The sequence below is a fragment of the Scyliorhinus canicula genome, chromosome 20 (assembly GCF_902713615.1).
Source record: "Scyliorhinus canicula chromosome 20, sScyCan1.1, whole genome shotgun sequence".
Lineage (NCBI taxonomy): Eukaryota > Metazoa > Chordata > Chondrichthyes > Carcharhiniformes > Scyliorhinidae > Scyliorhinus > Scyliorhinus canicula.
In genome coordinates, this window is record NC_052165.1 from 51137509 (window position 1) to 51152657 (window position 15149).

Sequence of the window (15149 nt, forward strand, 5' to 3'; positions counted from 1 at the left end):
CCAGGTTCGATTCGCGACTTCGGTCACTGTCTGTGCAGGGTCTGCATGTTCTCCCTGTGTCTACGTGGGTTTCCTTCAGGCGCTCCGGTTTCCTCCCACAAGTCTCGAAAGACGTGTTTGTTAGGTAATTTGGACATTCTGAATTGTCCCTCAGTGTACCCGAACACGTGTCGGAATGTGGCGACTAGGGGCTTTTCACAGTATCTTCATTGCAGTGTTAATGTAAGCCTACTTGTGACAATAAAGATTATTATAATTACTACTTTGGTGGCTGCAGGAATAAGTGTGAGAGCTACAATCAACTAGAATGATGGACCCTTCCTGAAATATTAAAAATAATTCTGTTTCAGAATGCAAAATTTGAAGCTCAAATTCAATTAATATATCTAATAATATCTTAGTTTAGCCAGTGTTATTTGGTTCCTTTATACCACTTTATCTGCTGCTGAAAGCATTTATCTGTTTTTGATGGTAGAAAGGGAAGAATTTCTCCTTCAATCCAACCAGCAAACTGAGAAATGGTGAAACTTTGGATGGCAGTACAATAAGTAACCCGCTGCCCTGTTTTGATTGATGGTTTAAGGGAAGCATCTTATTATTGTAGTTATCATTAAGTCCCACATATACCTTCAATATTACCTGGAAGCAGCAAATAGTCCTCCAGTTATTGCCCCAAGACACGACAGTGCAACAAGAATTTGAATCACGAAGGAGAAGCCTTTCATGGTCCGATCTCCAAAGGTCTAAATCAAACAAAAAGTTCAGAATTATTATTTGGAAACAGCTTCCCTCCCGTAGAATTTCACTGAAATGTTGACCAATTGACTCACAGGCTGTTTTTCACAAACAAATGGTTTATCGAGAGTAGACGGTCAGAACAAGCATCTAAATTTTACAGAACATTCTCCTTCTTAAGACTGAAGTGTGGGACAAAGGACCTTCTCATCATTTGGCTCATTCAGCTTATTTCAAACAAGAGTTTGGATTCTTGTGGAATTTAGAGGGGTTAGGAAGGGAATTCCATCTGAAAATCCCTCTGTTAACAATGGGAAAGGGGAGGGCTGGGTCTACAAAAATTCACATTCAGGGGACTAAAGGAAATGATGGAGGATGTAAGGATAGAGTGGGTTACACTGGTTGGTTGAGACAATGCTGTGAAAGAAAATATTTGCTCAAATTATGGTTTTGCTTAGTGCCTTTTCATTTTATGTCCTTTTTCTGTTCTAATGACCTTTGTCTCACTATTTGTCTTTTTAGAGAAATGGGAGCAGGGAATTCATGGTGCAGTCCCACTGTAGCTCTGGTGAAAATGCAAAGAAAGAGCTACAAATAAAATTAGCCTGAAATGCCAGATCCTAACCTCGCCCCAGAATTTCTTCTGGTGATGTTGGGAGAATCAATGGTGAAGGAGGGGGCTGGCCAGGTTAGGGACTCTCTTGGTGGGAAGTTCCTGCACCTCTAGCCTTTGAGGCCTGCCAGAGCATTGGCTACTGATACACCAGATAAAACCAGGCCTATCAGGCCAACAAGTGGCAGATGTGGGCTAACCTTGTTGTCCGGGTCATATCACTGTCCTGGACCTCAGAATAGGCAGAATGAGGGAAAACAGTTGTGTTCAGATATTTACCTAACAAGGGGATACTTCTTTCTTTCCCTGGTAATTAAATATTCAAACAAGTGGAGTTCAAAATTCACAATAAGAATTGACCAGGAGGAAAATAATATAAGATAAAAATAAATTATAGTGAGTTTTCTTGGTTACCTACCACAGCTACTGCGGCAGATGCAATCACATCATCTGCTGTCAATACAGTGTAGTAAGCCACATTTACAAGCAGGTAGAGTGTCGTAACAATAATCAGAGAGGAGATAATCGCCAGAGGAATAGTCCTACAAAACACAATACATAACCAGAGACTTAAAGCTCATTTGAAAGTATACGTGATGATGAAGTGAAGGGCAATGCCACCTGGAAAGAATAAGTATACACACATTTCCATAGGTATTGAGAAAAGTACTTAAGCTTGTCACAACATGTAACATTAGTGAGATGCCTATGCTGGCTGCTTTCTCCCTGTTTCTGCTAATTTGGGCTGTAGAATCTGGGGGGGGGGGGGGGGGGGGGGCCCTCCCATGTCTCAGAAATTAGGAAACACTTTGTGGTGAATCACAGTCCGTGTAATTCACACTGTCATTATATATGATGTACTGTGTCTATGTAAGCTCGGTATATGAGCAGTTGTGCGGCTCTGCCCATAGGGGGAGATGAGGAGTTTGTACTGGGCTCCACCCTTGGCTCTGCCCATGGCTCCACCCATGGCTCCTCCCACGCGCAAGACGACCGCCTGAAAGCTATCCACAATGACCTCTGCCACCCGGGGGTCACCCGGCTCGCCCACTACGTCAAAGCCCGAAATCTCCCTTTCTCCACTGAGGAGGTAAAAGCCATCACCAGGGACTGCCCGATCTGTGCGGACTGCAAACCGCACATCTATAGACCAGACAGGGCCCACCTGGTCAAGGCCTCCCGGCCCTTTGAACGCCTCGCTATTGACTTCAAAGGGCGACTCTCCTCGACCAATAGGAATGTGTACTTCCTGAACGTCATTGACGAGTTCTCTCACTTTCCCTTTGCTATCCTGTGCCCCGATATGACCTCCCACACAGTCATTAGGGCCCTGCATAGTATCTTCACCCTGTTTGGTTTCCCCAGCTATGTACACAGCGACAGGGGTTCGTCCTTTATGAGCGACGAGCTGCATCAGTACCTGCTCGAAAAGGGCATTGCCTCGAGCAGGACTACCAGCTACAACCCCAGGGGGAACGGGCAGGTGAAATGAAATGAAAATCGCTTATTGTCACGAGTAGATTTCAATGAAGTTACTGTGAAAAGTGGAGAGGGAGAACGCGACGGTCTGGAAGACCATCCTACTGGCCCTCCGGTCCAGGAAGCTCCCGACTTCCCATTGGCAGGAAGTCCTCCCCGACGCGCTCCATGCTATTAGGTCCCTCCTACGTACGACCAACAACCAGACCCCTCACAAGCGGCTATTTGTTTTTTCCAGGGGCACTACCATGGGGGTTTCGCTCCCAGCATGGTTGAAGACACCGGGCCCGGTTCTCCTCTGGAAGCACGTCCAGACTCACAAAACTGACCCACTCGTAGAGAGAGTGCTCCTTCCCCATTCAAACCCACACTACGCATTTATAGAGTACCCTGACGGCCGTCAGGACACTGTTTCCCTCCGGGACCCGGCACCTGCAGGATCCAACTCCGACACCACCGCCGCTGACATACCCCTCACACTATACCCCTCCCAACTCCCCGCGCCGTAGCTCCCACGCCTGCAGTTCCGGTGCCCGTGCTCCACGCCCCCGCGCCCTTGGGTTTCCGGCGCTCCCCGTCACCAGTTGAACCAGTCAGATATGAAGCTCTGACCGAATCACCCCCGGAGTCCGCCATGGTCACCTCGCCGATCGCCCCCGCCCAGCCACCAGAAGAGGCTGCAACCCCGGTGCTTCGTCGATCCCAGAGGACGACTCGGCCGCCGGATCGACTTAATTTGTGATTTATAACCTGTAAATTGTAACTTGTAACTCGTAATTTGGATTTTGTAGACACATCACCCCCGCTGGACTCAATGTTTTTACAGGGGGTGAATGTGGTGAATCACAGTCCGTGTAATTCACACTGAAATTATATATGATGTACTGTGTCTATGTAAGCTTGGTATACGAGCAGTTGCGCGGCTCTGCCCATAGGGGGAGGTGAGGAGTTTGTACTGGGCTCCGCCCATGGCTCCTCCCACTAACCGGAAGTATAAAGCTTGGCAGTCGTGAGCCTGTCTGCCAGTTCATCTCGTCGCAGGCAGGCTCTGTTGTAAGACTATTAAAACCACTGTTCACTTCCAACCACGTGTCGTGTGAATTGATGGTCACATCACACTTCTTCACTCAAAGAGTGGCAGCAGTTTGGAACTCTCTTCCAATGTTACCTGTAAAACAGAGGTTGATCATTTTCTGTTGGCCAAAGGTGTTGGATTTTTCTCTGGGTTTGGGATCTTGATGTTGGGGCTGAATATGGGTCCAGAGCTGAGGCTTGCCAGCAGTGAAATCAGCAGCACAATTCTCCTGGAGGCAGTTTTCGAATTGGCCAAAGGGTAAAAGATATTGGACATAGTGGAGCAATTGGAATGATGTGTGTGTGTGTGTGTTGGGGGCGGGGGGAGGCAAGAGGCAGGAATAATTTAATGGGGGGGATGAAATCCATCATAAAAGATAATAAAATAAAACAAACAGGGACTTTCAATTTGCTTCTGAGCCAATAGATTGAGAAACATTCACTTGTTTACAATGTATCTTCAGAAAAACAGTCCAACATTTATCTCTTTGTGAGAGAGGCATCAGGGTGATTCGCCATTCCACCAGCAGCACACCCCGCCTGCGGGATTCCCGGCTGCACAGGGCGGGATTCTCTGCTTCCGGGATTCTCTGCTTCCGGGATTCTCTGCCGGCGGGATTCTCCACTCCGCCAGCAGCACACCCCGCCTGCAGGATTCCCGGCTGCATGGGGCGGGATTCTCTGCCGGCGGGATTCTCCACTCCGCCAGCAGCACACCCCGCCTGCGGGATTCCCGGCTGCACAGGGAGGGATTCTCTGCCGGCGGGATTCTCCTCTCCGCCAGCAGCACACCCCGCCTGCGGGATTCCCGGCTGCAGGGGGTGGGATTCTCTGCCGGCGGGATTCTCTGCCGGCGGGATTCTCTGCCGGCGGGATTCTCTGCCGGCCGGATTCGTCGCCAAGAAACACTCGGCTGGGGAGGCAGAGAATTCACCCCAATGAATATATTACTTTCACCCTATTTTATTTATTAATGTCAGTCAGAGGGGTGCAGTGCTCTGCCTGTGAGATGTGGCAGGTCCGGGAGGCTTCCAGCGTCCCGGGTGGCTACATATGCAGAAGGTGCACCGAACTGCGGCTCCTCACAGACCGCGTGGTTGTGTTGGAGCAGCAGTTGGATGCACTTAGGAGCATGCAGGTGGCGGAAAGCATCATAGATAGCAGTTATATAAATATGGTCACACCCAAGGTGCAGGCAGAGAGATGGTGACCACCAGAAGGGGCAGGCAGTCAGTGCAGGAATCCCCTGTGGTTGTCCCCCTCTCGAACAGGTATACTTTGGATACTGTCGGGGAGGAATAGCCTATCAGGGGAAAACAGCAGCAGCCAGAGCAGTGGCACCAAGGCTGGCTCAGATGTTCAACAGGGAGGGTCAAAGCGCAGAAGAACAATAGTCATAGGGGACTCAATAGTCAGGGGCACAGATAGGCGTTTCTGTGGACGGGAAAGAGACTCCAGGATGGTATGTTGCCTCCCTGGTGCCAGGGTCCAGTATGTCTCCGAACGGGTAGCGGGCATCCTGAAGGGGGAGGGCAAACAGGCAGCTGTCATTGTACATATTGGTACTAACGACATAGGCAGGAAGGGACATGAGGTCCTGCAGCAGGAGTTCAGGGAGGTAGCCAGAAAGTTAAAAGACAGGACCTCTAAGGTTGTAATCTCGGAATTACTCCCTGTGCCACATGCCAGTGAGGCTAGAAATAGGAAGACAGAGCAGCTAAACACTTGGCTAACCAGCTGGTGTAGGAGGGAAGGTTTCAGTTATCTGGACCACTGGTAGCTCTTCCGGGGCAGGTGTGACCTGTATAAGAAGGATGGGTTGCATCTAAACTGGAGAGGCATAAATATCCTGGCTGCAAGATTTGCTGGTGTCGCACGGGAGGGTTTAAACTAGTATGGCAGTGGGGTGGGTACCGTAGCAATAGGTCAGAAGGTGAAAAACGTGAGGGAGAACTAGGGAATAGGGCCAATATGGCTCTGAGGAAGAGCAGGCAGGGAGATGTTGCTGAAAACAGCAGGACTGGTAGCCTGAAGTGCACATGTTTTAATTCAAGAAGTATAACATGTAAGGCAGATGAACTTAGAGCTTGGATTAGTACTTGGAACAATGATGTTGTTGCCATTACAGAGACGAGGTTGAGGGAAGGACAGGATTTGTAGCTAAACGTTCCAGGATTTAGATGTTTCAGGCGGGATAGAGGGGGATGTAAAAGGGGTGGAGGAGTTGCGCTATTGGTTAGGGAGAATATCACAGATGTAGCAGGACATCTCAGAGGGCAGTGAGGCTATATGGGTAGAGAAGGAATAAGAAGGGTGCAGTCACAATGTTGGGGGGTTTACTACAGGCCTCCCAACAGCCAGCGGGAGATAGAGGAGCAGATAGGTAGACAGATTTTGGAAATGAGTAAAAACAACAGGGTTGTTGCGATGGGAGACTTCAACCTCCCCAATATTGACTGGGAGTCATGTAGATCTACGGGCTTGGATGGGGCTGAGTTTGTAAGGAGCATCCAGGGGAGCTTCTTAAAACGATATGTAGATAGTCCAACTAGGGAAGGGGCTATACTGGACCTGGTATTGGGGAATGAGCCTGGCCAGGTAGTAGAAGTTTCTGTAGGGGACCATTTCGGGAAGAGTGACCACAATTCAGTAAGTTTTAAAGTGCTGTTGGACAAGGATAAGAGTGGTCCTAGGGTGAATGTGCTAAATTGGGGGAAGGCTAATTAGAACAATATTAGGCGGGAACTGAAGAACCTAGATTGGGGGCGGATGTTTGAGGGTAAATCAACATCTGACATTTGGGAGGCTTTCAAATGTCAGTTGAAAGGAATTCAGGACCAGCATGTTCCGGTGAGGAAGAAGGATAAATATGGCAAATTTTGGGAACCTTGGATAACGAGAGATATTGTAGGCCTTGTCAACAAGAAAAAGGAGGCATTTGTCAGGCTAGAAGGCTGGGAACAGATGAAGCCTGTATGGAATATAAGGAAAGTAAGAAGGAACTTAAGCAAGGAGTCAGGGGGGCTAAAAGGGGTCACAAAAAATCATTGGCAAATAGGGTTAAGGAAAATCCTAAGGCTTTTTACACGTACATAAAAAGCAAGAGGGTAGCCAGGGAAAGGGTTGGCCCACTGAAGGACAGGGGAGGAAATCTATGTGTGGAGCCATAGGAAATGGGCGAGGTACTAAATGAATACTTTGCATCAGTATTCACCAAAGCAAAGTAATTGGTGGTGTTAAGTCTGGAGAAGGATGTGTACATAGTCTGGGTCACATTGAGATCCAAAAAGACGAGGTGTTGGGCGTCTTGAAAAATATTAAAGTGGATAAGACCCCAGAATACTGAAGGAGGCAAGAGAGGAAATTGCTGAGGCCTTGACAGAAATCTTTGGATCCTCACTGTCTTCAGGTGATGTTCCGGAGGACTGGAGAATAGCCAATGTTGTTCCTTTGTTTAAGAAGAGTAGCAAGGATAATCCAGGAAACTACAGGCCGGTGAGCCTTACGTCGGTGGTAGGGAATTTACTGGAGGGAATTCTTCGAGACAGGATCTACTCCCATTTGGAAGCAAGTGGACGTATTAGCAAAAGGCAGCATGGTTTTGTGAAGGGGAGATCATGTCTTACTAACTTGACAGAGTTTTTTGAGGCGATCACAAAGACGATTGATGCAGGTAGGGCAGTGGATGTTGTCTATATGGACTTCAGTAAGGTCCCTCATGGCAGACTGGTACAAAAGGTGAAGTCACATGGGATCAGAGGTGAGCTGGCAAGCTAGATACAGAACTGGCTAGGTCATAGAAGGCAGAGAGAAGCAATGGAAGGATGCTTTTCTGATTGGAGGGTTGTGACTAGTGGTGTTCCACAGGGATCAGTGCTGGGACCTTTGCTGTTCGTAGTATATATAAATGAATTGGAGGAAATGTAACTGGTCTGATTAGTAAGTTTGCGGACGACACAAAGGTTGGTGGAATTGCGGATAGCAATGAGGACTGTCAGAGGATACAGCAGGACTTAGATTGTTTGGATACTTGGGCAGAGAAATGGCAGATGGAGTTTAATCAGGACAAATGTGAGGTAATGCATTTTAGAAGGTCTAATACAGGTAGGGAATATACAGTGAATGGTAGAACCCTCAAGAGTATTGACAGGCAGAGAGATCTAGGGGTACAGGTCCACAAGTCACTGAAAGGGGCAACACAGGTGGGGAAGGTAGTCAAGAAGGCATACGGCATGCTTGCCTTCATTGGCCGGGGCATTGAGTATAAAATTTGGCAAGTCATGTTGCAGTTGTATAGAACAGAAGTTAGGCCACACTTGGAGTATAGTGTTTAATTCTGGTCGCCACACTACCAGAAGGATGTGGAGGCTTTAGAGAGGGTGCAGAAAAGATTTACCAGGATGCTGTATGATATGGAGGGCATTAGCTATGGTGAGAGGTTGAATAAACTCGGTTTGTTCTCACTGGAACGACGGGGGTTAAGGGGCGACCTGATAGAGGTCTGCAAAATTATGAGGAGCATAGACAGAGTGGATAGTCAGAGACTTTTCCCCAGGATAGAGGGGTCAATTACTAGGGGGCATAGGTTTAAGGAGCAAGGGGCAAGGTATAGAGTAGATGTACGAGGCAAGTTTTTTACACAGAGGGTAGTGGGTGACTGGAACTCGCTGCCGGAGGAGCTGGTGGAAGCAGGGACAATAGTGACGTTTAAGAGGCATCTTGACAAATATATGAATAGGATGGGAATAGAGGGATATGGATCCTGGAAGTGTAGAAGATTTTAGTTTAGACGGGCAGCATGTCGGCACGTGCTTGGAGGGTCGAAGGGCCTGTGCCTGCGCTGCACTTTTCTTTGTTCTTTATTCTTTATTCTATGAATGTCATGTTTCCCAAAATGATTACTTCAATGTGATTTACATTGTTCTATCCTGTGATTTCTATCAAAAGAAATTAGGGAAACATTTATTCTCGATGGCTGTTCCCTTTAACGTGGCCTGGTGATTCCCGTTCTGGTGTTAGGATCTTAGGTTTATAATTTTGCTCAGTATTTAGGCCGGCATTCATACAGTTATAAACCTGTGTTAACTACTGGCCCAGGAGTCTTATTGACAAAGTTTAAGAATAAAGAGAGAAACCATTCCATTTATGTAGCGTGTTTCATTATCTCAGGATGTCGCAGAACATTGTCACCTCTTTTGCTGTTAGGCAGTTGTGTGGCAATCAGTTTTTTTTTATTCGTTCATGGGATGTGAGCTTTATTACCAAAATCAGCATTTGTTTCCCATCACTTTTTGCCCTTGAGAAGGTGAACTGTTTTTTTGAACCACTGCAGATATACACAGTGGTGTGTGTATATCACCCACAATGCTGTTAGGGAGAAAATTCCAGGATTTTGACCTAATGACAGTGTGTGGCTTGGAGGGGATTTTGCAGATCATGATTTTCCCATTACTGCTGCCACTGTGTGTCACTGATGGAGGAAGTTACTGTTTAAAGTAGTGGATTGGGTGCCAATTTAGCGGGCTGCTTTGTCCTGGATAGTATTGAGCTTTTTGAGTGTTGCTGGAGTTGCACTCATCCAGGGAGTGGAGAATATTTCATCACGCTCCTGGCATGTGCCTTGTTGATGGTGGATATGGTTTTGGGGAGCCAGGAGGCACAATCATCAGCCAACATCCCCCACTTTTGATCTTAGGATGGAGGGAAGACCATTAATGAAGCAGCCCCTGGGCCTAGGACACTATCCTGAGGAATTCCTGCCGTGATGTCCTGGCAGTGAGATAATTTATCATCTTGGGCAGAATTTTACGTTTCCTGGCTGACAGGTTTGTTGGTGGGAGTGGTTTTAAAACTTGCATAGCCTCTCCCCCACCCTAACCTCCTGCAATATTATGGTGAGATGGGAAAGGCCTAGGCTGGTGCCCCTGCACTTGTCTCAATTGAGACCTTTGTTGCCAATTAATAACCACTGAAGGGCCACTTTCCACTGAGCCCTAATTCCCACTCTAGCAGGAGGAGTTTGGGATGGTGGTGGTGGGGGTGGAGTTGGTAGTTTCAAAAAAATGTATTCAGGGGATGTGGGTCTCGCTTGCTGAGAAAGCATTTATTGTCCACGCCCAAGTGCCTGAGGTTTGCTATTTCAGAGGACATTTAAGACTCAGCCACATTGCTGTGTGTCTGGAGTCACACATAGGCTAGACCAGATAAGGGTGGCAGATTGCCTTCCCTAAAGGGCATTGGTGAGCTAGTTGGGTTTTTACCAGTATCGATAATTGTTTCATGACCATCATTAGACTTTTAATTCCAGACTTTTTATTGAATTCAAATAGCATGGTGGGATTCGAACCCAGATCTCCAGACCATAACCCTAGCTCTCTGGATTACAAACCCAGTGACAATACCGCTACGCCACACCTCTCCAGTTAAACTCTGGGGACTGCTTGCAGTCCCAGTCCTGTCTACTGCAGCTTCCGGCACTCGAGAGCTGCCCGATTGGCTGGAAGCTCTCTGAGGTGGACTACCTCCAGAGTGAAAGGCGGAAGTCCCACCCCCAGTTAATTAACACTTTTTGGGGTGTTAGATGGCAGCAATTCAGCCTTATCAGTGGCAATCTACTCACCCACTATGGTGGGACAGGAAACCACGGTCATCCGAAAACTCTGGGCCCCTCTTCTATGGTAGGTATATGACTCCAATCAGCAGAGAATTCTCTCCCCCACCACACTGATTCTCATTGACTTCAATTTTGCTAGGGCTCCTTGAAACCCCACTCAGTCAAATGCCGCATTAATGTAAAAGGGCAGCCACTCTCGCCTTACTTCGGCTCTTATGTACATTGAATAAAATGTTTTATAGTTGTACCATGTAAAATCTGTCAGGGAGATAACAGTGTTGTAGTTGTACTGAACCAACTTGGCTAGGGCCGCGATTGGTCCTGGAACACAAATCTTCAGTACTGCTGCTGGGGTGTTGTCAGGGCCCATAGCCACTCTATCCTCAACAAACTCCCAAAGACAAAATAAGTAAGATAAATTCAAATTTATTTATTATTCAAAGTAAGATAAATTTGCTTTCTATGATATTTAATTGAGGGCAAACGTTAGCCATAACTCTGAGAGAAATCCCTAGTTTCCCTTCCAATAATGCCATGGGGTCTTCTGTATTCACCTAAATAGTCAGGCTGAACCTTGGCTTAATGCTTCTTTTCTGAAAGATCATTGGGTTTAAATGAGAGAGATTAAATGCTGGTGTGTGGTTTAAACCCATGTACACCTGATGGAAGAATTATAGAATTATGTATTTGCTATTGGTTTTGATACAATTGCAACACATACCTTTCCGGGTTAATTATCTCCTCTCTGACAAAGTTCATATAAAACCTAAAAGCAGAAATTCAGAATTGATTGCAATTTTCAATTTTAAGAAGCATTAGCATACAATTATTACATCTCACCATAAACACAACAGTTTAGTACCCTTCAGCTATTGACAAACACATCAATCGCATATTCTTTACTGAGTTAACACACATCACTCACATGCCCCTCACACTATCTGTTCATACATGTTTTACTTGTTCACACATACCAATTGTACTCATTTCAACTGGTAGTACACATGAATGGTTATAATTCAGGCTTGTCTTGAACAGTTTTGAATTGTTTATCTGGCTTGGCGATAGTTTCTATAAGCACAATGAATCTCTTACAAATTGAACTTGAGTTGTGATTCCTAGCCATGTATGGGTTAGTATGGCCCAAGGTTTTTTTTTAAAATTTAGATTACCCAATTATTTTTTCCAATTAAGGGGCAATTTAGCATGGCCAATCCACCTACTGTGCACATTTTTGGGTTGTGGGGGTGAAACCCACGCAGACACGGGGAGAATGTGCAAACTCCACACGGACAGTGAACCAGAGCTGGGATCGAACCTGGGACCTCAGCGCCGTGAGGCGGTTGTGCTAACCACTAGGCCACCGTGCTGCCCGTGTATGGCCCAAGGTTAACAGTTGTCCACCACTGCTGTAAACTGCTCACTAAAGAATGCATAGGATGCCCAGGATGATAGAAAAATATTGCACTATTGGTCATATTTATACAGGACAGGCAATTATTCTGTGATCGATGCCCCCGTCTCAGAAAGTTTTGCGTCACCATTTCTTGGAGTCATTTAATATGGTCCCGTAGTCTGCCTTCCCAACTGGTGTGGGCTCTGCGGGTAAAATACATTAACTTGCCACTTATGGACCTAAATAGATCCAAGGGCAAATTAAAGTCCAGATAGACAATGTCCACTGTATTCCCTTCATCTGTTACTTCATCATAAAATTCAATTCAATTCAATTAGTAAAATATGATTTACCTTTCACAAATATATGCTGGCTCTCCTGAATGAACTCAAAATTCTCCAAATACCTGTTAATTTTTGTTTTTCTTGTAAAACCTTACCCACCACTATCTTAAAGTTACCAACCTGTAGCTAATAGGGCGCAAGGACAGTTCTTTCTTAAGAACATAAGAAATAGAAGCAGGAGAAGACCATATGGCTAATTGCACCATTCAATATGATCATGGCTGATCTTTGGCTTCAGCTGCACGCTCCCACTCACTTCCCATATCCCTTGATTCCCTGTAAGACCAAACGTTTGTCTATCCCAGCCTTAAACATATTCATGCAGGTGCACTCACAAGCTCCTAGGGTGGAGAATTCCCAAGATTCACAACGCTGAGTGAAGAAATTTCTGCTCATCCTGATCTTAAATGATCAGCCCATTGTCCTGAAACTGTACTGTCTAGTTTTAGATTCCCGAACCCGTGGGAACAACCTGTCAGAATCTACCTGTCAAGGTCCTTCATAACCTTGTGCATGCTTCAATTAGATCACCTCTTATTCTTCTAAACTGAACCTTCACTGTACTGCCTCCAATGTAAATATAGGCATCTTTAAACTGCACACAGTATTCCAGATGTAGCCTCACCAAAGCCATGTACAAAGGTAACAAGGTAATAAGACTTCTTTATTCCTGCACTCCAATCCCCTTGCAATAAAGGCCAGCATACCATTTGCTTTCTTGTACAAGGGGGTCATATGTGCCATTTTCCAATCAGCTGGCACCTGTGCCTAGCAAATGTTGAATGATTATGGCAAGTCCTTTCCGTATCTCAACTGCCACTTCGCTTAGCAACATGGGATGCAAGCCTTCCCAATGAGTCAACTTATCTACTCTAAGCATAGCCATCCTTTCTAATACATCCTGCCATCAATTTCCATCCCATTTGTCCTCTTTACCATTACCGCTTTTAACAATATTTTGTCAGCACCCTCTTCCTCAGTAAATACCAACAGAAGGTACTCATTAGGTATTCTAGCCTTGCCTGGCACCTCTAAGCATATACCATCTTCGTTATTCCTAATCGGCCCACCCTATGCCTTACGTACTATTATTTATTTATAAGTCCAGGATTTTCAAATCCCTTCATGTTAACTGTCTTTATATTTGCATATTCTCCCATTGCCCGTCTTATTTTTCTCTTCACTTCCCCTCTCAACTATGGTATTTAGCCAACCCCTGCCTGCTTGTGTAATTTGACTAACCTGCGTCATACACCCTGGGCGCGATTCTCCCAAAACGGGAGAAATCGTAAAGCTGGCGTAAAACCCGGGCAGGTTTTACGGCAGCGCGCCCCTTCCCGACCGGGGACCGATTCTGGTCCCCGGTCGGGGCTAGCAGCCCGACGCCGTAGGCTCCGGCAAGACGGACTTAACGAAAATCGTTAAGCCCGCTTGCCGGAGTTAGCGCCGGCTGACGCGTCATATGACGTCAGCCGCGCATGCGCAGTTTGGAAGACTCCAACCCGCGCATGCGCGGGTGACGTCATCGCGTTTTGCGCGAAACCCGCGCATGCGCGGGCCGGATTGCCCCTGAGCCGCCCCGCGAATGGATACTGCGGGGCGGCGGAAAGACAAGTAGTGCGCGGGCATCGGGCCCGCTGCCCGCGATCGATGCCCACCGACCGCGGGCCCATGGCACCCTTGGCACGGCCGTGGTACGGCCGTGCCAATCGGTGCCATGGTTATTAATAGCGAGTTAGTCACGCCGTTTTTACGAACGGCAAGACCAGGTGTGTTTGCCGTTCGTAAAAACGGCGTAAAGGGCTGGGACTTCGGCCCATCTAACAGCTGAGAATCGCTGCCGGCCGTAAAAAAACGGCGGCAGCGATTCGGGTCGGGACTTCGGCGGGGGGGGGGGGGGGGGGGGGGGGGGAGAATAGCGGGAGGGCGGGAAAAATGTCGGGAAGGCCCTCCCGCTATTCTCCCACCCGTCGTGGGGGGCGGAGAATTTCGCCCCCTCTGTTTTGTTTCAGCATGTTTTCATAATTCAAGGAATCCTGGCTTTAATTCAAACACCACAACAAAAACTTCCATTTATATTGCACCTTTAACATCATGAAATGTCCCAAGGTGCTTCACGGAGCATTGTAAATCGAGATATGACATCACTACATAAGGAGATACTGGGCCAGATGATCAAAACCTTGGTTAAAGCAATAGGTTTACAAAAATTGCTTAAAGGAGGAAAGTTAGGAACAGAGGCAGAGAGGTTAGGGAGGAAATTCCAGTTACCCTATCTTTCCCTATTGTTGGATTATAACTAGTGTGTACTTGAAGCATCTCTTCCTTAATGTTCACCCATTGTTCAGTTACAGTTTTTCCACTGAATCTCTGTTCCGCTTTATCCTGGTTAGATCCCCTCTCATCTTATTGAAATTAGACCTCTTCCAATTTAGAAATGTTATCTTACATTATTCTTTTCTTTTCTCCATTACTAATCTATCCTTATGGTATGATGACCACGGCAAGGTAGCACAGTGGTTAGCACCATTGATTCACAGCTCCAGGGTCCCAGGTTCGATTCCTGGCTTGGGTCACTGTCTGTGCGGAGTCTACACGTTCTCCCTGTGTCTGCGTGCGATTCCTCCGGGTGCTCCGGTTTCCTCCCACAGTCTAAACATGTGCAGGCTAAACTGCCCTTAAATGTCCAAAAAGGTTAGGTGGGGTTACTGGGTTACGGGGATAGGGTGGAGGTGTGGGCTTAAGTAGGGTGCGCTTTCCAGGAGCTGGTGCAAACCCGATGGGCCGAATGGCCTGTACTGTAAATCCTATGATATTCTCTCATATTTTGTCCATCTCATTCACCTGAACCAGATTCAGTGAGACCTCCTTTCTAGTTGATCAGAGGACACACAG

The 15149-nt window shown here is 46.8% G+C and overlaps 1 protein-coding gene across 2 annotated transcripts in view; it reads right to left on the minus strand.

Annotated features, from left to right (window-relative positions):
• The window catches only part of LOC119955096 (cystine/glutamate transporter-like), an 83988-nt gene that overhangs the window by 29047 nt on the left and 39792 nt on the right, over window positions 1-15149 (minus strand). For both annotated transcript variants that reach the window (XM_038780968.1, XM_038780967.1), the window contains exons 6-8: window positions 11236-11280; window positions 1767-1890; window positions 640-743 (exon numbers count right to left, since the gene is read on the minus strand). In XM_038780968.1, coding sequence (XP_038636896.1) covers window positions 640-743; window positions 1767-1890; window positions 11236-11280 — 273 coding nt within the window. The remainder of the gene's footprint in view (window positions 1-639; window positions 744-1766; window positions 1891-11235; window positions 11281-15149) is intronic.